The following is a 27277-nucleotide window of genomic DNA, read 5'->3' on the forward strand; positions in this document are numbered from 1 at the left end:
GAAAGGCCTTTTTAATGAAAATGTTGTTGTTGCATTATAAATTATTTCTACAAAGAGTTTGGGCTTCCTTCACCCTTTTGAAGAGAATATTCTCCATTTTTAGACATAGCTTTTCTGAGGAAATTATTGTTTAAATATGGTCACCATTATACACCTATCAGTTATGCTAATAATTACAGAATGAATTTTGACATCTTTACATAAGGCAAAACTCAACTGCATTCAAGGGAAGAGACGCCTCAGTATCATTTGAAAAACAAATCTAATCCTTTACGCTTTTTTGTTCCACAAACCAAGTTTTGCATTATTTACAGCTAATGGCTGTCTGGGTCATTCTTATTCATGTCGCTGAAACTGCCACCTTTTTCCAGCTCTGTCATGTTGCATTTGCACTGTTTATACTGTTTGTAAGAGAAAATATTAGCTTACATTTCTGCCTAAACACGAAGCTCTTACACTTTATTGATTGCAGTCCACAGGTTTCTCTCTTAACTCTGAAGTCAATGACCAGGGTGTGTTAAATGATTTATATCAAATGAAAACTGATAAGAAAAGTCCTTGAAAACATCATTGGCTGCCATATCCATTTGTTAAACTCAACGTGCTTCTAAATGTAAGCTCAGAGTTTGAAACTAGATAATAGCTCTTTAGTTTCCAGCCAAAAAATAATAATTTAAGGAAGTACTGCTACTATCTTTAAAAGAGCAATAAACAGGCTCTACAAATTGGTGCTGCTTCTTATTAGAGTTCTGAAAGTTAGAGGTACACTCCAAGGAAGATCTAGGAAATGGTCATGCAGAAATTTGTGCTGAGCCAAAAGTTTGTTTAATGTGTAATCCTATGTCTACTTAGAAGTAAGCCCCACTGGCTTCAATGGTACTTACTTCCAGGTATGTGTGTACACAGTTGAACCTCAGTGTGACAACAAGTGCTTATCATATCGGGAAGTGACAATGCTTTCTCTTTTTAAAAAACAAAGTTGAAAATGCTATTTTTTGTTGTTGCTTATGCATCTCCACCCCACCCAGAAAACTCCTGAAATGACTTTAGGTCATGACATTTATCCCAGAATGCCTCTGAAGCAATGCTACATCACCACAGAGTGTCATTCCAATAACATTTTCAAGAAAACATTTGGCAGTCACCAGATAACATTTTTTATGCCACTGTTCTAAGTGGCTGCTAACACCATACTTACACAGTAGGAAGCTCCACTGAGTTCCATTGTACTTACTATCATGTAAGTATGCTCAGGATTGCAGGCATATCTTTTTATTTCTTGTAAAAAAAAGTGAGGGGGAAGGAAGATAGAGTAATGCCCACCTGAAACATTTTTTTAAAAATCCAGCACCCTCCCTAAGAAATGCTAACAAAACATTCCACATACTGCTTGCTAGTCTAAAGTATATCCTTTAGAGTAAATGGTGATGCACGTAGAAGCAAAGACACATACAGACAGAATCTGTGGTATAGTTTTGGTAACATTGATCAATTGATTTGAGAGGTACTTAGTGCTTGTTTAGACTTCCCATAGTCAAGTCACATAGTTCATTGGGTGAAATATGTGGCTATCAGTGACCAAGGACAGAATGGACGGTCAGATATGTTTCAATCGTACTGTCACTGCTTTGGTCATCCTGGTGGATGATCTATGCAGACAAGGGCAAAGACAGAGTGACTATATTGGTTCTTCTTGATGTCTCAGCAACAATATATACCATCAACCATTGTATCCTTCTGGACAAAAATGGAAATTTTGATGCTAGGGGCACCACTTAGAGTAGGGATGTCTTAAGAAATCAAATAGGGTTGCTCATCCCTACACAACTGCTGTGACCAGAATTAGGATGGGCAGCATAGGCCACCTCAAGTGGCCTATGTACTGAACTCATGATGATTCTGCACCCTGGTTTCCCTTGTTATTTGGCCCTCACTCACACAGAGTCAATGCACACCCCTAGCAGATATAGCATGCTAACTCAAGCTTAAATCCCTGCTCAGTTTACTGATTATCCTCATGCACTCAGCTAATCACTGAGATATTCTATAATGCACAAATCACACTGCTCTTAAAGGAGCTTCACAGGCTGCCAATGAGCTAACAGTCCAGGCTTATGAGGTTGGTTTACCTTACTTAGGTTCCCAGATTTTTGCTGCATTTCATTTTCATAATTTTTATGTCTGATGGCTATACCTTTAAATTTTGTTGCACACCACCTTAAAACCTGATGATAAAGCTGGTTTAATATTCTGGCTGATTAATATTCTTTTGTTGTTGTTGTTTAGTTGTTTAGTCGTGTCCGACGGACCAGAGCACACCAGGCGCTCCTGATAAATATCCTACAGTCTTTTTAAATGTGTGGAAAGGGAGCGTTTTGCTATTTCGTTTTAATTATTCACTTATTTTTATCTTGTATTTTATTCTGTGAGCCGCCCTGAGATCTTATGATGAAGGGCGTTATAGAAATATAATAAAAATGTGTGTGTGTGTGTGTGTGTGTGTGTGTGTGTTTGTGTGTATTTTTCAGGCTGTTGAATAAGCTAAGGGTGGTAAACAACTCTGCACGCTCAGAAATGCCATACCAATGATTATAAAAATGGCTCTGGAGTTGTGTGTTTATACTCAGAGTCGTGTTTCAGACATTACCCTTTCCAAAGTAGAATGTGTATGTTGGGAGCAAATCAGACACCATTTCAGTACAGTCGTACCTCGGGTTACAGACGCTTCAGGTTACGCGTTTTCAGGTTACAGACCGCGGGAAACGCAGAAGTACCGGAAAGGGTTACTTCCGGGTTTTGCCGCTCATGCATGCGCAGAAGCGCTAAATCGCACTTTGCGCATGAGCACCAAATTGTGTCACGCGTGTGCGCAGACGCAGCACTGCAGGTTATGAACGCTGCGGGTTGCAGATGTGCCTCCATCACGGATTACGTCTGCAACCCGAGGTTCCACTGTATAACACTTCTTCTAACATTTGGAAGAATTACTACATAGGTCCCATCAGTGCAAGATTGCCACTTGAGTCTCTACCCCTTTCACCCATGTCCATGCCCTCCTGAAAAACATTCTGGGGAGTTGGGGGAACCCTTGGAACAGAATTAGGGAACACACAGGGGGAGGAGAGGAGGAGAAGTCCCACTGCACAAGTAAAAATCCTTGCGCTGACAGGATGTTTACTTAATACTACATTGGACAGATCATTGCCTTTTGCTATTGACCCTGAAATCTCTACTTAGCAAAAATTTTGCTATATATTTTCAATTTCATAAAACCTTTGTTTTCCACTTTTCATGGAGACGAAAGTAGAACCCCTTTATCTTGCTACTCACCTATAAAAAAAATCCACGAAAAGTCTTTGCAAAAATAAAATGATATGCAATATTGACTATGTTCAATTGGTGAGGCGGAGGGAGCATTGAATCTTGCAGTGCTTGCTGTTAATTTATCTATATAGCAATATATTCCTACCTGGCCCATCCCAGTCTTCTGTTTCGAGCATAAGTGATCCAGGTTTCTCCAACCGTGCATCCCCATCAGAATCTGCTGCTTCTTGGCTGCCCTCTTCATCACCTATCAATTTGCCAAGGAAATACACAGAATTAACATCTTCTGCTTCCTACTTCTCTCTCTTTCTCCATCTTAAAACACAAACACGAGACAATGAAATTAATCATTTTGACTGCATATTATATATAGACAAAAAATTAACCATCTTATTTTTTAAAATAACAATATTCTAGCACGTTTGCATCTAAGGAGTTATTAAAATGTCAAAAAATCCTACAATACTTTATAAGAATCAAATCCTTGAAGCTTGTTCAACAGCTTCAAAATTCTGTATCAACCTTCCCCAACATAGAAACATTTAATTTGAGGGGATTTGTGGGGTGAAACCAATGATGGGCCTCATATTTTCTGATGCAGATGTGGATTTGGGGAAGATTTGGAGGTGGGAAGGGGTTATATATTTTCTGAGAAATAAAGGACAGCACAGATTTTCACCCAGAAAACAGAAATCAAAGAGATTCTTTAAAAGTTCCCACTTCATAGGTGGTAAATACATCCAGCTCAGAAGACCTTCCTTAGGAGATAGGTTTGAACCTTAGCACATTTTAGAAACTAAATGCTGAGTAAACTTTGTGTCCTATTAGCTGGGATTGTGATTTACTGACAGCATAACAGAATATAGCATTGTTTGTATATTGGCAGTAATTTCCCCCCTATATATAATTGGAAGCGTCACATTTTTTGGGGGGGGGGGGGATCAGGATTCTACTTTGCTATCCAAAAGACACAAAGTTAGAAGTCCTAATGAAATCACATGCATTTAGGACTGAAGTTCTAGCGTCACACAGGCATTCCTCACACTACAGTAATCCATGCACATCCCCTCAATATAAGGCTCTCATGAAAAAATTCTTATGCAATAGTACCTATTGAGCTTTCTTGACTGAGTATCACAGCAGCTGTTCGTCCCCCTATAATGTATTTTGCAATCGGCTAAATCTACAAAGTATTTTTTTTTAACAATGAACAGTTCAGAACTGACAGGTCTAGTTTCTTGTTCACAACTGCTTATCACAGTACAGATATCATATATGTTTTCCAGGTGCTTTCTATAGTTAGGATACCTTCACAGAAGCCGCTCGTGAAAGATAAGGTCATAAAAGAGATGAAAAATGTGTGAGCTTCATACACTCATGGTTTTATCATCAGACAAGATAGCTTTCGGTAAAGGACTTCTAGTTACAAACAGAAAGCTGCCTTCAAGAAGAGAGGGAAATGTGAAAAGTTTGGAATGGAATTCAAGTTTACTCTTCCAGGAAGCATAAATGTAAAACTAAATTACCAGTATCACCAAACAGAAAATTGAAACAGTGGAAACTCTGTTTCAAAGTGACACTACAGAGCATCATAAATAAATACATCAAATTTTGGAAGACCATGAGAGAGCTCTTTTGTTGCTGCTATTTACATGCCCATACTATGTGTACACACTGCAGGGAACCACAATGGGCCTTAATAATATAAGAACAAAAAGAGTCTTGCTGGATCAGTCCAAAGGTCCATCTCATCTAGCATTCTGTTTCTAACAAAAAACAGTCAGGTGTGTTTGGGAAGCCTACAAAAGGAGCAGGGCATGAAGGCAACAGCGTTCTCCTTTTGCTTAGTTCCAGCAGCTGGTCTTCAGAGGTCTACACTGCCTCTGAACAATGAACCTTGGCAGTATGAACACAGTGAAGAGGAAAAAATGAAAGACAACAATAACTTTCACAAAGTACAGGAAACACCATGCAAGCACCTAGTACCTAAATTTACTGCCCTAAGTCAGTAAAAATACAAATACTCAGTGCTGATTTAAAAACAATATCAGTGAAGTTTTCATTTGGCTGGATACATACTAAATTTGTCACAGTTTCCAGCCTGATTTCAATGGGACCTAGGTGCAAATAACTTAATCCACCTCATCCCACCATCAGCAATGGTGTAACATCTCAGCAAAAAAGACAATTACTATATATTCCAGCTGATTTTAGTGAGAATTAAAAAACAGCTCCTTCTATTCCAACCTATTCAGCCAAAGTAAAGCATAAGATAGAGGCTACCTCTGCAGTATTGGAGGCCAAAGTATTGGAGCTTTGGCCACCTCATGAGAAGAGAAGAATCCTTGGGAAAGACCCTGATGTTGGGAAAGATTGAGGGCACTAGGAGAAGGGGATGACAGAGGACGAGATGGTTGGACAGTGTTCTCGAAGCTACGAACATGAGTTTGACCAAACTGCGGGAGGCAGTGCAAGACAGGAGTGCCTGGCGTGCTATGGTCCATGGGGTCACGAAGAGTCGGACATGACTAAACGACTAAACAACAACACCTCTGCAGTGAGATATGGCTCACCAACATCAGTATGTAAATTTCAAAGAGCTCATATCGTATATTGTATGGGTGTGTACCATGGAACTATATAACACTGGCTTTGTGTCTGGAGAACTTCTCAAGTTTGGAGGTGTTCAAACACACAACTTCAGTCCCAAATGCAAAAGAGGTGCTCTTTAGACAGTCAAGTGAAGCAAGAGTACAAGAAGAGGACATTATCAGAACGCCTGCAAGTATTTCACATCATGACTTCAGAGTCAAATTAATTTTGCAGTGAATCATGACACACCAAAAGCAGATACATTCTTGGGAGCATAGTATTTTTCACTTTAGTGGGTTATTGTTTGCAATCTGCCCAAAGTTCTGGTGATGGACTTTAGGAATCTTTTTCTAGTCTGACACTTTTGCATTTATTTGCCCATAAAACTGTTCTGTCCTGTATCCACGTGAATTTGCTAATTTTTAAAGTTTCTCATGAAACTTTAAGTATTTAAAGTATATACTTGCAAGCACATTTTCTTTAGAAAATATGAGTTTTAAACAAATGTTGATAGAATTTTTGAACAGGACAATCTGGGGATAGGAAAGTAAGTGGAAATCTAAACACACAGTCAATTAGGAGAAGCAGATTCTGTCAGTTCACACTGGAATTCACAAATATCAAATTGCTCAGGGATGCCTAAGTAATTTACAATTCTGATAACACAAACAATGTTGCCACAACCTTCTCCATGTACAAGTCTATCAAATGGGTTTGGAAATACAGAACTGTGGGAAGTGTTCCTCTCACAACCCAGTGTTGGAATCAAATTGAAAAAAATGGGGCAAAGGGGAGGTTTCTCTAAGTGCCTCTATCAGAAATTGAAACTTGAAAACACAATTGGAAAACTGTGAGCTGCCTCATCATTTCCTCAAATGATTCACCACCTGGTGGGAAAAAGTGCATTGAGATTTAAGCAGATTTAAGTGAGTGACTATGACATGTAAATAATCCCTATCCAACTCTTGAAGATTAAAAAATTTCAGGGGTGTTCCTATGTTAGGTTTTTAGGAAGCATTGCAACCACTGATTTAAGAGCAATGGGATTCATTATGATTTAAGAAGGGAAGTCCTCAAAGAAAAACATCCAGTTAGTCAACAATATGTCCATGTGCGTAATTATTGTAGTATTGAGCTGCATTTCAGTAAAACAGGGGTTCTGTTATTTTTTAATTTAATTGTTTTTTTTAAATAAAAAAATCTCTTTTACTGTATGTCAGTTCTTTTCTTAGCCATGTATGACAGAAATGGGACAAAAGGAGGGGAGGGGAGACGACTGTAGAATTGCAGGTTCTCTGCTGCACTCATTTAGCACCATTTATACCCCATATTTTCCTGCTCTTTTCTCCTAACTGCTGCCTATCACTCAGTAATTGGTGCTTATTACTTACAAAGTGACATTTTTTAAAGTGCTGGTGACAAGCAGTATGTTGCTTTTATACTTGAAGCACATAGCTTTATAGCTGCCAAATACACACACAGAGAGAAGGGAGGCGAAGGAACAAGAACAGTCACATTCCATGGGATAGACAGCAGCCAATATTATGCTGCCCAATGTGATTGTGTGAAAACCGTCAGAAATTGAGAAGAGTGTATCCAAACATGAAACCATCTTTAATATCGATCCTGAAGTATTTCACAGTTTCCTGAATGTACCCAGTTTCACTTTTGGGGATTTCAGCCACAACCCTAAGATTAGATTTTCCTTATTAAATAGAAGTCCACTGAATAAAAAAGCTCTGCATGTGCCTAGTTGCACAAGGAACAGAATCGGGTACACAAGTAGATTAGCTCATCTGAAAGTCAAAGAGGGAAGCCATTTTTAGGGCTGAACTACAGTGTACATCTGGGGAATTAGGAGCTGTGGCTGACAGGGCTGGCTCTAAGGCAAGGCTGGGTGGTGCAGGGCCGTCGGGGGGGGGGCTGCGCCTGCAGTAGCCACGCCCGCCAGACAGCCGCGGTGGGAAACGGGGCGGGGGGCGCCGGAGCGATCTTCGCACCATGACGCCAGGGCGCCCGATATGCTTAAGACGGCCCTGGCAGCTGGAAAAACCTCAAAAGAAAGCTGCAATTTCTCTTGGTTCTCTCACCTGTATGCTTACGTAGCTTCTTTGAATCATATGATTTGGTATATTTACCACTACTCAGTACTCCTTCAACAGCTACACTGCCCCAGTAATTAAATTTTATTGGATTAGGTGCTGTTTTGAAAGTGTAACTCACCCTGAGGGGATGAGGTGAGGAATAAATCAAAATAAATTAACTGCCATTAATAAATATGTCTGGTCAAAAGTTGCTTACATTTTTATTCTAACTTGTGTGGTAATCCTGTCATAAAGAGCATTTATCCAACACCACAGATCTGATGCAACAATATTTCCCCTGATAAAGTCAGTTCTATATTAACACTACAATGAACAAATTCTTTGGGTCAGGGCTGTCAGTTATTATTAAACAATAGGATTCCCCGCCAGCAAGCCATTGAGAACAAAAGCATAAGGAAGACTCTTGGATGAAATTGGAAACAGACTACCTGGTACAAAAGTGGCTGCTAGGTGAGAGCAAATCAGTCAGTTACTCTGTTCCTGTTGCGTTAGTTTATAGTCCTTATCCAATTAACGGATCACCTCAAATGTATTTCTCTGCTTTCCTTTGGAACACACCAACAAGGCCGAGAAGGGGGTCCTGTCAACTGTGCAGCCCTGGACCTCCATACACACTGTCCAGGCTTGTGCCCCAGAGAGTTCAATTTGGTGCTGCTAATGAAGCAAAACAAACATGGGAGGCAGCAGTTACGAGTTACCAGTCTCTGCAGCCACAGCAGGCACTGATTCTCCAGCAGTTTTGACTTCACCCCTGCAAGCACACTCCAGTGACTCTCGAGACAGACAGTAGCCAACAACCTCAAATTCAGCATTTCTGATCTCTTAAAAAGGGGGATCATTACCACACACTGCAAAAGGTCTTATTACATCTAGCGCTATAGTTCAAGTCCATTGAACTCTCATGAAGACCCAGAAGGGCATCTGCAAAATAATCTAGATCTTATAACACTGGACCTTTTGCTGTTAGATGATCAGCCCAAGGCATCTGTCCAAGGTAACCTGATCTCTAAAGGTGTTCAAGCAAATAAGGCAGGAGCAAAAGAGAAGGTGACAGGGAGACATGGGACTGAGCAACCAAGAAAGAGCACATCCAGAAAGTGAAGTAACAACAGGCAGAAGAAAAAGAGCAAAGCTTGTGTTCAGGATAGTTCACTTGAATGAGCAGCAGGCATACGACGACATTTCCACCTGCCTAGCTGCCTCTCCCAGTTTGTTCTCCCGGTGAGTTGGTCTTATACGGCTACTGCAGGGACAATCCAGCTAAATCAAATGGTGTCTTCATCTCCTCTTTATATCACGGCTCCCATGTGACGACTTGATGGCTAGAGCCAATATTAAGGAATGTTCAACCCTTGCTTGAATGAAAATTTGTCCACGTTAGTTGCAGTAAACATACATGGGCTGTTGGAAGACTAAGAGTTCCAGCAGAAAAGAGCTCTGGACATGAGGGCCCATATTTGGCCCAGAGGACCCCAGTTGGAATCTACCTGCAACTGGTGATTCTGACATGTTTACACACAATGTGCTTATCGAAAGAATTTCCCGAAAGCACAAAGTAAAATGCAAAACAGTTTTATTGTTAATTGCTTCTTGCAGAGGAACATTTGATATTTAATTAAAGAGAGTTATTTCAGAAACATATTTTGCCCACTCCTCCCTTTCATGGTCCATGCACAAAACCAAACTTTTGCACTGTGCCTCTATCCACAAGGTCTGAATATCTGCTTTGAAATATCACCAATAATTCTGGATTCATGAAGCAGCAATAACACTAAATGTTTATTTATTCAAGCAAAGAAAGGGATAAAGCCACTCCAGACTGTGAATCATCAAAGCCTACATCTGATCCAACTAAAGCCAATGGAAGTTTTGCCATTATGATCGACTCTAATTATAATTGTATCTGGCATGAGATCATGAGTTTTAAAAGAGAAATATAACAATTGCTAGAGATCCATCAAACCCATTATTGCACGTCTAATAGTGGTCAGAACTGATTTAGGGAACATCACAGCACACTGAAGTTACACAAGGAGGTACCAAGAATTGTGTTATCTTTTCATAGCATGTAAGAAATAAAATTCATTTAAAATGAGATTTATTAGTTTTTTTCTGCTCTGCTGTTCTTGAGTTTGTATATAATCATGAACTCTACTGTCAGAGGTTATTACGGCTACTCCTGAGTAACGACTCTCCACATACTTGTCTTTCATAGTCTTTATTGGTGCACATTATTTACAGTGTGATGAGCTGTCGGTTTCATGTCCGCTTATTCCGTGTCAGAATCCGGCACTGCCCCTTTCCGCCCCTTGGTCCAACATAAGAGCCTGGGGACAGCGAATCTCCTCCCTTTCCTCCTCCTCCTTAATTCCGGTGCCAGGGGAAAGGGTCTACGCTCCGTCTTTTCCCTCTCCCCCCTTTCCGCCTCTCTCTCTTCCCGCCTGTGGAGCAGGGGCTCTTCCATGCTGCCGGAGCCCTGGCTCTCCCTCTCTGCTTCCTGACTAGCTCCTTCAGACCCTGCGCTTCCATGGCTGCTTGGGGAGGAGCTGTTCCTGATGATAGGGGGAGGTTCTCTATACTCTCTCCCCCTTACATCTACTAAACTGTACAGGTCAAAACAACTAAACTTAATGATAGGACCATATCCATCAACTCCCAAATTTATCAACCTACTCAGACTATAGTATGCCACAACTGGAGGAGACCAGATGCACTGCAGTGCAAGTAGTTTGAGAATGCTCTCAGCACTTGATCTAAGATAAGGGAACTACTACCAGAATCACCCTCTATCTGACGTAGAGAAGTAATTCCAGTCTGAGCTCAAATGTGGAGATCAACGTCCATTCTACACTAGACTCTGTATGTTTGTAATTCTATTTAATTCACTTACATTTGCTTCTGGCTAAGGGAAACCAGAAGCAAATTCTGATGAATCACAACAGCTGATTTAAAACAGATTGCATTTTCTGGCCACTATCCAGATAAATTGTTTGAATGCCTATAGCAGCTCCCAGTGTTGAAGAGGCAAGTTACTTTTAAAAAACTAAACAGAGGCTTGCCTCTTCGGGCATATGAGCAGTAGAGAAAACTCCAAAAGAAACCATGTTTTCCAGCTGCACATGCAGTATGTTTACTTATGTACACATATATTTTTTGGATCAAATAAACTTTCATGGTACAGACAGAATATATCAAGTAATAGATTTCGCAATACAAATCCTCAATGTTAATACATGCACAAACCATCGGGAATTTGATGTTGATAATTCTTTGAAAATATTTTAAAAGTACTGTTTATTACATACATTAGCCTTTTCCTCCTTTTCCCCTTCCATTGGGGAACACATGTCATCATGTATTATACACTATCTCTGCTTACCAAAAAGAATTAGTGTGCCCTTCATTTCCTTGAAAAACATACATAAAGGCTCCAGGAAGAATTAAGAATAAATAATAAAATTAAGGAAGTGCAAGCTGGAAGAAACATGAAGTATTGTCAGAAAAAGATAATGTCAATCCCGGGGGAGTTGTGGGGCCTTGTGCCAAGCAAAGCTGGGGGCTGTTCAATCACCTCTATCAGTGCTCTATCAGTGTCTACACTCCAGCCAAATCCAGAGAAAACAAGGAGTCAAAGATGCAGGTCAATAAGCTTATAGATGATTTGCAGAAACAGCTCCTCCAGCAAGGTAAAAAACAAAGTCATATTGGCTTTTCGGTTTTGGGTGGGTTTTTTTTATTATTCCTTCACTTTGAACTCTTTGGTCTAAGCACACCCTGAAAATGTCACTGTTATATGCAAGAAAATTAAAGAGCTGATCTTCTTAATCCCGTTAAGAAAAAAGAACAAAGTTGTCTGTAAAGACCTCCCTATTGAACTCAAGAGTGATTACTGTATGGTATAGCTGCCTTGTGCTGATCCTGCTTCCAATTGCTCGAGCATTAGAAGAGCAGAAAATATGTCATTAAAGACATTGCTCAGGAGAGGGAAAATCACTATTGATTGAAAATATTTCATTAAAAAAAATAACTAAACCTTCCTGCTTATTTTAAAGCACACACACACACATAGAAAAAAAAGAAAAACAAGCAAATATATTAAGTATCAAAGCTAGACACAAAAGCTGCAGAAAATATTTACACATGCTCACATCAAATCATTCAACAGAAGGTAGGAGGGATACCAGGAAATCATTTTCTAGGCTGCCAAGGATTTGGTGAGTGTTAGAGACAGTGCCAGCGACAGCTCTACACAGACACAGCATGAAGGAGAAAAAGGATGCAGAAAACAATAAAATGTAATACTTGAGTCTTTTAGCAGCACTTATAACATCAGGAGCAGTGCAATGGATCGTGGGCTCCTTCTTCAGCTCCTTACAACTTGCACACAAATTCCTTCACACTTCATGCAAGTTATTTGTTATATACATTGTTGCCCACACTGACTTCTAGTAACTACCCTGTTTCTCATATTTTAAGACATACCCATAAAATAAGCCATAGCAGGATTTTTAAGCATTCAAGGAATATAAGCCATACCCCGAAAATAAGACATAGTGATAGGCGCAGCAGCAATGCCGGCCGCAGCAGGAGGAGGAGGAGGGAAAAAATAAGACATCCCTTGAAAATAAGCCATAGTGTGTTTTTTTGAGGAAAAAATAAATATAAGACATGTCTTATAATATGAGAAACACGGTATAACACCGAGTTTCCTCTTAAACTTCTGAAATTAGGGTTAGAAAACTCTGGTTAGAAAACTCTGGTTAAGAAGACAGAATCCGGTCTGTGTTAACTATGCTTAATGTTTGTGTCAATGCATCACTTAATGAAGGCCAACTAGGAAAGAATAGAAGGCATGGCAGCCAAGAAATGTATACTCCTGTGAGTGGTTCCCTGTGTCTTAACCATTTTTACATCTGTACCAACTCCTACCCTCAGCTTTTGTTGACTCTTTCATAAAGGCTCTCTGCCGATCCTCAAGCCACACTGAAATAAAGGAACAATTACAAGATTTAATTAATCCTGCACATGTCTGCTCAGAAGTAAGCACCCTTAGGATCAATGGAAGTTACTTTGTAGGACAGTGCGCAAAGTACTGCAGCTTTAATAACCTACTTACAAAGTCTGATTTGTAAAACAAAGACTGATTACATCGGTAGAGCTTTTTAAACAGCATCCTAACTATTAACGGGTATTTTCAGCTTCTCTTTTTTATGTGCCAGTAGCAGATTCCCCCCTTGCCATGCTAGGTCTCATCCACCTAACATGAACTGCAAACTCTAAAAACAAAGGTTAACTGTGTCTTGCACATAGTTTTATACACAAAAAAATTACATGGCTCATGATCAAAATATCAAGACAAACACAAATAATAAAATCAACTGAAATTCATCAGACTCAGCAAAAATGCAGCTCATATTAAATTATTCCACCAGTATTAACAGCTAGAGAGAACGGAAACAACTTCCCTCCCCTCCCCTCCTAAACTTTCAGAAATATAGTCACAGGTGCAGTTCCTCAGGAAGGGAAAGCTAAGTTTCACCACCCAATTCCAAATATTCTTTAAAATGCCCCCCATTCCCCCCTACCTGCACATCTGGGAGGGCATTTCAGTCCAGCCTTCATTCAGTTTTCAGCAAACTGAATGAATACATTTTTAACCAATGAAGAAAAGAAGATCAAGCTTACTGTCAGGCTGTATTTGCCAGTATTTATACCACAGTGGCTGTTGTGGTACGTCAAAATCCTTTCTGTGGCTGAATGAGACCCCCCAAGACCTGCACATTCATTGACTATGGTAGCTCATCAGGCCAAGTCTCAGCCTCAAAGCTTCAGCTTCTTAGTTGGAAGCTTCCCCTGGAGTCCTTGGCACAAAGTTATAAAATAATGGTAGTGCTATTTTGTATTGTGTGTGAACTTTTAGTTATTTGGTTGATTCTTCCTTTGCTATGCAGTGGAGCCTGGGGCAAGGAGGAGCACTGAAAATCTAATACAGAGTTTGTGGGGGAAATGACCCGATGCACTTCAAGTGAATTTCCAAGGTCCCTTTAATAAAATTTTCAGTCCTTTCCAAAGAGCTCCCTAAAGCATTAAAAGAAAAAGAAGGGGGGGGGGACAGGACAATCCAGGGATGACTTTATAATACTCTCCTACTTCATCCAGATAGGTTCTCTGAATACTTCGAAGTAGGCATTTTCTGTCACACCGCCCTCAGTTGGAAAGAGATTACTGGGTTTATGTACACTTTCATTCTTAGAAATATCCTTTCCAATTTCATTTGTAGCTGTGGCAGTGAAGGACAGTTTTACAGCTTCTTTTATTAATATTGCTATACATCATCTCCCACAAGGAGTGTAAAGATGTCAAAGACCATGTAGCCGTGCGTGTGTTTATGTGTGAAGATGCAACAGATGTCTTCAGTAAACCCATGTTTTGGAAAACAGATGACCAAACAAAAGTCTAAGCAAAAGCTTTACTGTTTGCTTCAGTGATGTACAAATCTGAAGTTCATATTTTGGGGTTTCTAATTGTTCAGAACAGCCAGAAGTCAGGAACATGACTGAAAAACTCATTTATACATGTGTGAAGCAATGATAGGTTCCTCTTTCATTTTCACCATTGTACCTTCCACAGCCAACAGGGCAAACCATTATAAGATTCCACAATCCATTCACATTAGCTGTGGAAACTATAAGGGGAAGCTTCATTTGGGCATACAATGAACAAGAAATTGTTTCTTTAGATTGCAGCCTAAATGAATATGCATTAGTAAATAAACTGCCTAATCTATATGATATTGAACTAATGGAAGTGCAGCCTCTGACAATGAATGGCTTAGGTGATGCCATAACAGAGAATGCTCAGCTACTGAGTAAATGACACAGTTTCTAGACCAGCTTCTGTGAGGGAAAAGAAAGTTGTAAATTTGGCTAAGGACTGAGAAGATGTCTAGAATATAGGGAAACTAAGAGACATCAGCTGAGAGGCAAGGAAGCTGAAGGACAGGTACAGAGTATGCAATGCACTGAGATAGAAAAACCTGAAGGAAAAAGAGCTAGGAAATAACGCTTAAAGCAGGCATCCCCAAACTTCGGCCCTCCAGATGTTTTGGACTACAATTCCCATCATCCCTGACCACTGGTCCTGTTAGCTAGGGATCATGGGAGTTGTAGGCCAAAACATCTGGAGGGCCGCAGTTTGGGGATGCCTGGCTTAAAGAAATGTGTGGGGTGGGAGGGCACAGGGAGGCTTTGAGACACTTTACAGAACTCAGTATCAGGAAGGTCCTGTATGTTATAGGGGGAATGAATATTGAAGTGCTAGGGAGATATAGGATGGCTAAGAGGCATGGGAAAACAGACTGAAGAACAGACATCTCAGAAACCAACGGATGATGATGATGAGAGATGTGGACTCAGGAAAGGAAGACTCAAGGATAAAGCAGATTTGGAGTAAAACAAGAAAGAGGGCACAGAGATAATTAAAGATATGCTAAAGGTAAAGTAAAAAGCTGGTCTAAGAAGCTTGGAGGGCTGGAAATCATGGGCCAAGAAGCCAATCAGATGTGGCTTCTACTATAACTGTAATATTATGAAATATCAACCTTCTGAGAGCAAAGAGAGCAAAAACACAGTGTGCTGAGTCATAATTTTACATATCAATCTAGCTGCAGTTTCTAGTTAAACTGTTAGAAGCAGATGCAAATAAAACAGCTATTTTTCTGCAAGATCTTTGAAAGATTCAGGAATCCTTTCCACCAGTGTATTTTCACTTTTTATTTATGTATTTGTTTATTTCACAAAATGTACATACCATTTGATTCTAATAAAACCTCTAAAGTGGTTTAGAAGAAGGCTGCATTATTATAACATTACCATTTTCTGATAACTGCCGCCAAGACTTTAAAGAGTAGGCATAAAATCACATAATGATACAGTGACTGCACAGTAACAAATATGCCATATTATATGGGCCAGACAATTCAACAAACTTAAAGTTTCTTTGCTCTTCGCTGCCTCAAGAAGCAATGGTCCATCTTCAACTTTTAAACTGGTATTGTTCAAGTCTCATGCCCATGCACACCGCCTGTCCACCCCTCCTCCCTTCTTGGCATGCTGTGAGTGAAGGCTCCCTTGGGTTACCCGTTTCATCTTATGTCACCATAGTTTACTTTTATGTCCACACTGACAAACTATGATGAGCAGGTTCTGAACAAACCAGGGTTTGAAACTTGTTTTACATCCCCAAGAATGCATAGGCACAGGGCTCGTGCTTGTCTATGTTACATCTGAACTAGACCATTATTTCCTGGTTGAAATGTAAGCAACTGGGACAAAGTAGAGACAAATTATCATTAGGGGGCAATCCATCATTATTATCTAGCTACTCAGTTCCAAAAGAGGGTCAGAACAGACTGACACAGCTCAAGTCCAGCGTTAAAGTTAAAACCAATATAATTCATTTCATTTCATGCTTTAAGAAACCAAACACTTTTTGTCAACTCAGTTTTAGGGAGGGAAAGAGTTGACTATTATGGTCCCAAGCACAACGAACCATTGATATAGCATAAAGAACCGGAGGAACTGAAGGGCAAAACCAACCACTCAATCAGGAGAATTCTTGATTTATTAATGTTGTTTTAATTTATTTTTGTTATTCACCCTGAACTTGTCTGAATAGGATAAAAATGTTTTAAAGAAAGAAATAAGCCAGATTCCTTTTGTGCTCCATGTCTGGAAAGTGAAGCTATAAAGCTGTTCAATTTGGTGCTTCTTTTCCTGTCCTCTTTCTTAATCTTTTTCTAGACAGCTCCTCTTCAACTACAGTTAAAGCTAACTGGTTTCGAAAGTATCCATAGTTAATGTTAACCACACTTTATCAATCCAAATGTAACAAACCATGGTTGAGCAGAAGAGAAAAATTCCAAACTTCTCCTGCTGCACAGGAGGAAGAGACAGGAGTGTGAAAGCTCAAGGCTTGCTGCAGCTCATTTATGTTCATTTGCATCCTGCTAAATAGGTTTAGCATGGTATGCAAATCTACCCAACCTGTCTTTTGCTCATGGCTTATGTTTGAAAAGTTGCTGTGTTTTATAATTTTGTAATCAACAGTTCATAGGAATAAAAACCAGAGGAATACAGCTAAAAAAGCATTGGACAAAATTATTTTGAAAATGCTCTGAGAAGAAACTCTTTTTAAAATATAATTTATAACCATGTTGCTACTAGTGTCAAGATTTGTGACTTGATATGCAACATGTACAGTATTGTAATTTTTTGTTTCTTAAGTCTGAATATAGTGTGGTCACATCCACACCATACACTTAAAGCACTTATACCACTTTATTTAATTAATTCAAATGACTTTTTGACTGCCAGAAACATAATGGAATGCCTTTAAACCTAAACCAAATATAAACACATACCAGTTTTATTGTGTGCTGTAAAAGAAAGGCTCTTTTATCCTAATTTCAGAATCAAATAAGGCAAAATGTTACAGGAGGAGCAAATGCTAAAAACATTGCATTGAGATCACTTGCAAGTGCCTAAAAACAGTTAGTTTGAAGTAGCAATTGCTTAACAAACTGTTCAGCAAGAACTGGGTACATCTGATTATTTCAAAGGAGGCATTTTTTCTGTAAAATATTTTCAAGGGAGTCAATTCAATACAAATGATTGCCGACCCAAGGATTGCTTAATACTGATTACCTTTATTACAAAAGTATTCCACTTCTTCACAGCTCAGATTCCCAGGCTCAAATTCTGCAGAAAAGCTTCCCTCCAGAGGAAAGTCTTCTTTGGAGATAATGTCATTTCCCTCCGATAGACACTCTTCTTCTTCTTCCTCAACAGCATCCTCAAGGGGGCCTTTAAAGAAACCAACAACATTGTACCAACATAATGTACAAGTAGTCGCATAATAAAAGTGTCAAGTTGGACATCTGTACGTAAGGTTTCATAGACGTAGATGATAACAGAAGTAGCTGGTCTTCCATAGGTGGCTCTTCTTATTTAGCTTGTTCTTTAAGTTCCTTACAGTGCATGCCTACTCAGCAGCAAGTCCAATTGACTTCAATGGGTCTCACTCCCAAGTAGCTTTCTAGGCGTGCAACTTAAACCAATCTTATTTTTTCTAAGCTATATCTAATACAAACAACTGAAGTAAAATATGAATAGCAGTCCTAATTTTCTGTAGTGGCCCCTCTTCTTTGGTATACTCTCTCTAGGAAGGCTAGCCTGGCACCTTCATTACATATACTGTATTTAGGGGCCAGGAGAGAAATTTTCTCTTACCTCAGGCATTTGGCCTTTTAAACTGGGGGGGGGGGTATTGGGGTGTTTTGCTATTGTTTTAAGTATTTTGTGTTTTACCTGTGCTCCTCAGATGAAGGGTGCTATATAAATTAAACAAACAAGCAAGCAAACAATAAATAGCAGGACTCTCACTGACTTTCAGTGAAATAGGATTGCCCTCTTATAAGGGAATTCCATGGCCGTGATGTAACCAGTGAAAATACTCTATCCTGGGGGCCCATTTTTCATGCTATGCCGACTAATGGAACCATGTCTCCCCCAGACTTCAGATTTTGTTTCAGAAGGTACTGATGAAGGTTATTTTTTAACTACTTGGATCCTGAGTTATTAGTGATTTGTGCAGTAGTACTGGCATCTTGTATCCAACACTTTGGGTATTTTGGGACCAAAGACTGGTACATATTCTTGGGTACAAACAATATCAATGACGGGATGGAGAGCAGGGATAAGTATACACCATCTGCTTTCATGTCAAAAACATACTTGTGAATTATCCTGTTTTATAGTACAATACTACCTCTGTATTTAATAACCAGTTTTACTCAAAGTTAAATATTTATGGTATCAATGGTCTTATTTTATATTTGATAAGTAGATAGGGTACTTGAAATGAGAATCTCAGAATACTTTTGAAGACAGAGCTAAAGGTAAAGAATTCTGTCAATCCTGACTTTAGTCTCTAAAAACAATGATAATCAGAGCCTTCAACTTATACACACAAAAACATTTCAGGAAAGCAGACAGGCAAGACTTGAAAGAAGAAATACAACACATTCCTCAAAAGGAGGTGGGGGATGATATAATGATATAATGGAATACTCCTCTTGTATCTAAGCCAACTGAATCTATCCTATTTGAAGGCTTCTTTTTCATTCTTATGTAACCAAATTTTGCTACTACATAACAAGCATATATCTGTACATTTAAAAAAAAAAATCACCAACCGCTTACCCACATGGCAGTATGGATAATACACATGTACCCATAACTGGTCTACCCCATCACTGTTTCCAGGCATGGAAACAAAGAAACAAAGAAACTGAGCTTACACATTATTATTTTATATTCTAGAAAGGAATATGGTATATTTTAATGAAACTAAATTTACTATATAGTGACAAGTTGTAACCTTATATAGTGCACTTAGAGTGGCATTTGCCCTCTACTTTGGGGGTTCCTGTCAGTTATTCTGAGATTCCATTATTAGAATCACAAGCATTCCTAGAAATGTACACCTCTGGAAGAGCTCTTTGAAGCAGACAGGATGAGGTCAAAAAAGTGTACTTCATCTCAGTCTCCAGAGGCAAACTGATAAATCAAATTCCAAGTCCTATCAACTTTCAGGTCTACCCAAATGCCAAGTGACTAGAACAATATCTTATGCTCTATCTATCTAAGCTTATATATATATACACACACACACACACATTCTGAAGTGAATGCTGGAAGCTGAATCCTCTTATCTCTCTGAACAAAGTAGTCACAAAATGAGTCCTAAAAAGAAGGGATTCCGATTCCAATTATTATTATTATTATTATTATTATTATTATTATTATTATTATTATTATTATGCTGACACACATTTCAAGCCCATGCTATTCAGAACACACCTTTCCAGTGTTGAGGCTCAGCATGGGCTCATTTTTACCAATTGACCATGAACCCTAATCATTGCTCCCTTCCTTTCTCATGATCCTAACATAACTGCTGGCTGCGATGAGGGCATTTGACATAGCTGCCAAGTTCTCCCCTTTTTTTAAGGGAAATTCCCTTATGCTGAATAGGCTTCCTCACGAGAAAAGGGAAAACTTGGCAGCTATGGCATTTGATAGTACAGTATCTGGGACCTAACCAGGGTTCTTACTGTCCTCCACTATTTGAATTTAAAGAGCTAATAGAGGTTTGGGAAGGGAAACCCTGTGATACTCCCAATCACAAACAGGATAGAACTCCAACTTTTAAACAGGTTCAAGGTTAAAACTATTTATTTGCTACTTATTATGAAAAAACTGTAAATCATTTTCTCAAGTCCTTTCTGAGTTTGCCTGACAGCAGTTAACAAGGATAGGGAGGATACACAGGTGTTCCTGGACACTGCAAATCCACACAAACCTGATGTAATTGAGCTTAACAGCAAGGCAAAAGCTATTTTTTTCTGGCCAAGGAAAATGGGAGCTATTTAAATTGAACAAGTTCTTCCTGGAGCCACTCACTTTTAACATAAGTTGCATCAGGGGATCTGTAGGAAAGAAACATTTTTATTAATTTTTTTCCTTATCTGAGAGAAGAATGTTGATTTTTTTTTTCATTTGCGTTCCTTGCCTGCAGGTAGCAGACCAGAGAATCATATAGTATAATTTTTCCACTTTTGATTAATTTCATTCCATGTGTTATATTATTTTTATATATAATTGATTTCAGGTTTTGCTCATAGCTGTACATCTTTTTTATATCTCTACCTACTGCCTTCGTTCAATCAAGAAAGTTGAAGGAAATTACCTGAATTTTGTTAAGTTTATTAAAAAAAAGAGCTCTGTGAATATTTAAATTGAGTTTTGAAATGCTAATACAAGGAAGATATTAGAGAATTTTAATGGTGGGTTCCATTTGACCCACAGACTATTGAAGAAAGGGTCAAATTTTATTCAAATTATTTCTTTACAGTAAAAAATAATATACGAACCCTTTGATTTTATAAAAGTGGATTAACATTCATCCTTGCTCAATCTTTTGGCACTTTGGTACATGACAGAATTAACTGGGCTTGTGTATAAAGTTTTCAAAAGCCTTTAGATGTTTGAGTAGTTTAGAACTTTACTTTCAATGATATCTCTTCCACTTGTCTCTTTTGAATAATACTAAAAGATAGGGACCCAGGTGGCGCTGTGGTTAAACCACTGAGCCTAGGGCTTACTGATCAGAAGGTCGGCGGTTCGAATCCCTGTGACGGGGTGAGCTCCCGTTGCTTGGTCCCAGCTCCTGCCAACCTAGCAGTTCGAAAGCACATCAAAATGCAAGTAGATAAATAGGAACCGCTACAGCGGGAAGGTAAACGGCATTTCCATGTGCTGCTCTGGTTTGCCAGAAGCGGCTTTGTCATGCTGGCCACATGACCTGGAAGCTATACGCCGGCTCCCTAGGCCAATAATGCGAGATGAGCGCGCAACCCCAGAGTCGGTCACGACTGGACCTAATGGTCAGGGGTCCCTTTACCTTTACCTTTAAAAGATCTCAAATAAACTTCTATCTGTTGCTGTTTTTCCCCCTAGAGCCTGTGCCAGACGAAGCTAGGTTCACTCACAGAAAGCTATTGTAATGAAAAGAAACAGAATGTAAGAATTGTTCTGAAATACAGGATGTGTTCTTCATTGGGTCACTTATAAATCTCTTATTCTATTTATGATTTGTAAAAAATAATCATATTGGTGTACAAAAACAGACTTTGCAGGTAACATATTTGTAGGGGAAACATTTTGCGTGCTGGCTTGTTTGTTTTTCTTTCGAGAAAAGTGACTCAATAGAGCAGAGCCAGACCAAGGAAAGCAAACATGGCACACTGCAGATGTGTCTGGACTACAACTTCCATCATTGTTGTCCACTGGCCATGCAGGCTGGAAGTTGTAGTCCAGCAACATCTGCAGGGCACTTTGTTTCCTATCCCTGACCCAGACACAGAGAGAAGTTAATTGTATCCTGGAGCTGGAGTGGCTAATATGTGGCCCTCCAGATGCTGCCGGACTACAACCTGCATAATTATTGACTATTGGCCATGCTGCCTGTCCTACATACCCCCTGCTCAGAAAGGCAAACAGCCGATAGTTAATTCGTTATTGACAAAAGCGCACACAGCAGTTCCTAATGTTCACCAGATACACACAAACACTTACTTCTAGCCTCTACTTAAGCTGGCATTAACTTTTCCAAGTTCATGCCTGGCGGAGCAGCTGAAGCAACATTGGAACCATGCCTCCATCCTCCAGACTTATGTACCCTCATTTGATGAAGTGCACATGTGCAGCCTGAGGCTTCTCCTGCACTTCCCTCTTCAAATCTCTGGTTCTAGAAGACAGAGGGGCAAGGGAATGTGGGGGTTTGAATGTCCCACCCCTTGCCTGAATAGCCATTTCCTCCGCTTCTGACATATCCTGCATCCCACCTCCATTTCTGACTGCTCAGACCCTTCCCCTACCCACCCACCCCCAAACTCCTGCCCCACGGGTGGCACCAGACCCCTTAAATCATGGGCCTCATCTCCTGGGCCAGCCTTTGACCCCCCCCCCCAACCTCTGTAAGACACTCGTCAAAGCCCCACCATTCCCTGTTACTGCTGGGGCCTGATGAGAGATGGAGTTCAATTTTGGTGGGAGAAATTAACTGGTGGGATTTGTGGGGGCAGGGAAGGACATGGATGATTAAGAAGGGAAGGATGAAGCAGAAAATGGATACGAGAAGAGAATACTATAATGTAAAAGAAAAGCACTACAAGAGTCATTATAAAAATGATGTGAATAAAATGGAAGTCCCAAATAAAAGGAGAGGTAAGATGAACTAAGCAGAAAAGGAAGAGTCAGCATTTACTTGAAAAAGTGGGAAGTATCTATCATCTGTTTAAAAAAATCATGAAAGGAAGCTAATCCATGTTAAGAAATATTGTTTGTTAACTTTTACATATTCCCTTTGGCTATTTTAGAAACGTAATACTAATTTTTTCAAGAGGCTTCCAATTGATACATGGTCAGGGAAAAAGTAAAAAATGATCCATTTATCAACAAGCAATATACATTATAAGTACTAGTATTATGTAGTCATCTCCCATTCCAACCTGTTACAGGAAATAAAAATAGGATGCACATAAGAACTTTGAAGCTCCTAATGATGTTGCTCAAGAGAATTTACTGGCCAGCATATGTGCAACAAGCACATTCAAGATCAAAGAAAACGAAAGCTGATTGGGGTAGGATGTGGAGGGAGCTTGGCCTTCGCAGAAAGAGGTCAAATCTGAGCCCCTCTGCAATACCACTTTGGAACTGTTGCAGTTAAAAAAACAAACATGGTTGAAATACCACCCTTCTGTCTTGACGGGCAGGTCAGTAAAGCACTGCCACTCCTGCCTTCCTGGCCCCCTTGCAGAATTGCTTTCAAAGCCTTTAAACACACTTGTCACACTTAGATAACAAGGTTTGTTTACAAACATGTTGCTGTGCAACTTAAAATATGCTATACCAACAACACCTAGTTACATACTGAGTAATTTCCAAGTATTTTATCCATGCATATTTTGCTCATCATACATTTGCACTGAATTCTCGACTCCACACATACTTAAGATCACGTTATTGTTTACATGGTAATCTAACCTGAGATGAAATTTTCCTATCATGAAAGCTCCAATTAACCATGGGCTCTTTTCTTTGCTCTCAATTTGCATCAGTCACTGTGATTAACCCCTCGAAGACACAAACAAATCAGCGACCAAAACAAGCCTGTTGTTTTTTATAGAAAAAAAATTAAGACAAGTGATTACATAGATCCAACAAAAGAGGTATATAGCTGTCTGCAATGTACATAATCTGACTTTTAAAGTCTACTAGTCAGACAAATATAACATAGTATTGACACTGTATATTATAATATTGCGCTGGGAATGATGCTTTTTAACTTGTCCATAAATGGTCTGAAGTTAGGGATAAGCTGTGAAGTGGCCAGGTTTGCTACTTACATCAAATTATTCATGGTAGAAAAAACAAAACAAAAAGGGATTAAAAGAGCTTCAAAAGATGGGATATAAATGGGTGAACAGGCAATAAAATGGCAAATGCACTGCATTATAGACATTTGGGCAAAAACAAAAACCCTAGATAAAGTCTGAACTCACAGTGACAAGTCAGGAAAGGGATCTCAAAATCATGATGGACAGCTCCACTACGAAGATGTTGATCAAGTATGTGGTAGTTATGAAAAAAGTATGCCAGGGATCATTAGGAAAGGGATCAAAAATAAAACTGCTAGTGTTGTTGTGCTTATCTATGGTGCAATCATACCTGGAATACTATGCACAGTTCTGCCTGCTGCGGGTGAGAGTCAAACTAAATATTACATTAGCTAGGTAGCTGAACCCTTTAAGTGCCTTCCACATAAAGGCACTGCTCTTTAGATAACATATTGCAGTTTGACCCTAAAAAAGGATATTGTTGAGCTGGAATAGGTGCAGAAAAGAGCAACTAAAATTATTAAGGGGCTGGAAATCAATGCTCTTAACGTAAGTATGTAGTGACAGGCACTTTGCTAGTATATATTGATATATGGGGACCCATTAAAAATGTTAACAGGTGAGGGAGGGAGTAAAGGGTTGGGTCAAATATATTATCCGTATACACACACCTCACTCAATGAAGCAAGTTCTAGAGACTGAAACCACTTCAGCCACCCTATGTTCCAGCTGCAGTAGGGAATGTTGTTGTTGTTGTTTAGTCGTTTAGTCGTGTCCGACTCTTCGTGACCCCATGGACCATAGCACGCCAGGCACTCCTGTCTTGCACTGCCTCCCGCAGTTTGGTCAAACTCATGTTCGTAGCTTCGAGAACACTGTCCAACCATCTTGTCCTCTGTCGTCCCCTTCTCCTAGTGCCCTCAATCTTTCCCAACATCAGGGTCTTTTCCAAGGATTCTTCTCTTCTCATGAGGTGGCCAAAGTATTGGAGCCTCAGCTTCACGATCTGTCCTTCCAGGGAGCACTCAGGGCTGATTTCCTTAAGAATGGATAGGTTTGATCTTCTAGCAGTCCATGGGACTCTCAAGAGTCTCCTCCAGCACCATAATTCAAAAGCATCAATTCTTCGGCGATCAGCCTTCTTTATGGTCCAGCTCCATGGACAAAGACAACAGGCAGTAGGGAATAGTTTCCACTATAAGCAGCAATGCCCCTTTTATTGTACACACAAAGTCATAACTATTTTGTTTACTATTTATAGGACTCTTAATCTAGTAGGCATCACAAAAATTTGTATTGGAAGTTCACTATAATGTTTTTGCTAAGTTTTGCTTTGTATCACATCAAATAACTTTCCTATCCTGCCTGTTTATATTCCTCATATATTTACAGACAACTTATTGTATTCCCTTTAATAGCTAATTTATCAAATTGCACACTTCAGTGACTATCTCATCTGTCCTCAATAGTCAATTACAGAAGCTTTCCCATCTTTTTGTTGTTCTACTCTCGAATTTTTTTCGAATTCCTTAGTGCTGATGTGCTTTCTTTATTCAGATTTATTTATTTTATTCTAGATGTATTCTTGGCAAAGAATTTCTCTCCATCCTGTGTTGCAATCATTTTAACAATTGTTTATACGCACACACTTATTTTACAATTATAGTCCAAAAGTGTAAAGCAACAAACAGAACTGCTACTGGAAGTCTGTGTATCTTAGCAGAGAACATGTACCATCAATGTTTTTTGTGTTGCACCCCATTGCTGCAATCCGTTCTGGTTTCCTGAAACTCAATCCACAGGTGGAGGTTCTCTGCATCATTTCAATGACTCCATTCTATCTAAACTTTTCCTTTGTGGCATATCTACTTGTATGAGGAACCCATAGCTCAATGTGCTTTGTGGTCCCAGGTTCAATCCTTGATATCCTAAAAGGATCGGTTAGTAGGTGACCCAAAATACTCCCATGTGAGACCCTAAAGTCATTGTCAGTCAGAACAGATAATACTGGGAAAGATGGACAAATAGACAGATTTTGTATAAGACAAGTTTTTGCCACCTATGTGCACAAGGGTTGTGTGTCTGCACTTCAGAGGATAAAATAAGCTTGACAAGTGCACAATATTTTAGTACCTCAAAGCAGTGTGCAGAATAAAAAGAGGTTCACAATTTTGCAAATGGAAAAAGAAACCCTATGGAAAACCATCTAGGATGGCAAATTAGCAATTGACCGAAACATTACCCAATATAAGTGTGTAAGAAAGCCAACACCATCCTGGAGAGCTGTTAAAACACTGACATTTTTTAAGACTGCTCTTAATAGGATAGAAGAGAGTTAAAATTAAAGTGTAAAATATTATAATAATATATTATAGTAGTAGTAATAATGGTCAGCCATTGTTAGTAATACAGACGAAACATAAAAAATGGCTTGCAGCCCTGCTTGTCACAGGCAATATAACATGATTGTCCTATACAGTAATAGAAATTCTTTTGAAAATAATTAGATTTCCAAGATGGACATTTTTATAGAAGTGACATTGCTATTAAAAAAAATGAGCGTAAAACTCTATAGACCGCGATATTACAAAATGTCACCATGCATTATAATAACATGTGGGTACTACTGCAAGGATATATGGAAAACAGAAGGATGTTGGTTGGGAAATAGAATACTACAAGAGATACAAGGGATACGAATCTGAAGACATAAGAAATGCAATAGTAATATCTGGAAAGTCTGCATACACTCCTGAAAGACATCTTTACGGTCTGTTTTTTTCCTTTACAAATATTCAATTCCTACCCCTCTTACTCTTTTATCATTAGTGGCATACAAGCCATTAAATGCAAGTTTAGTATTTTCTCTTACATAATGTATGATTTCTTTGTTAAATTAAACTGAGCATCAATATTTACAGATTACTATCAGTAAAAATAGCACAAGAAATTGTAATAATGTCACTAGCATAATACTTAATTGCTGTGTAATTATTTAGGACAAGATCGTTGGAATATTTCCTTTAAAGTATCTGTGCATGTTCCCGCTTGATGTCCCAGCAAAGGAACACTCGAGAAAGGATTTATTCTCATCATCAGAATCCAGACTTTGGTGGAAAAATTAGTAAACAGCTATTCTGTTGCCAAACCATACACTCAGATGTTCTTCCAGCTTCTGCTGGCATGCAATGTGGATTTTTAGGGTGCAATTCAAGATAGTTTTGACTTCACTGGA

General features: G+C 39.2%; 1 protein-coding gene across 1 annotated transcript in view; it reads right to left on the reverse strand.

Moving 5' to 3' along the window:
- Positions 1 to 27277, reverse strand: part of ZFPM2 (zinc finger protein, FOG family member 2) — a 321346-nt gene that overhangs the window by 242826 nt on the left and 51243 nt on the right. The window contains exons 2-3 of the mRNA XM_035125261.2: positions 17726 to 17884; positions 3470 to 3571 (exon numbers count right to left, since the gene is read on the reverse strand). Of these exons, the coding sequence (XP_034981152.2) occupies positions 3470 to 3571; positions 17726 to 17884 (261 nt within the window). The remainder of the gene's footprint in view (positions 1 to 3469; positions 3572 to 17725; positions 17885 to 27277) is intronic.

This window comes from Zootoca vivipara, chromosome 8 (assembly GCF_963506605.1).
Source record: "Zootoca vivipara chromosome 8, rZooViv1.1, whole genome shotgun sequence".
NCBI classification, from domain to species: domain Eukaryota; kingdom Metazoa; phylum Chordata; class Lepidosauria; order Squamata; family Lacertidae; genus Zootoca; species Zootoca vivipara.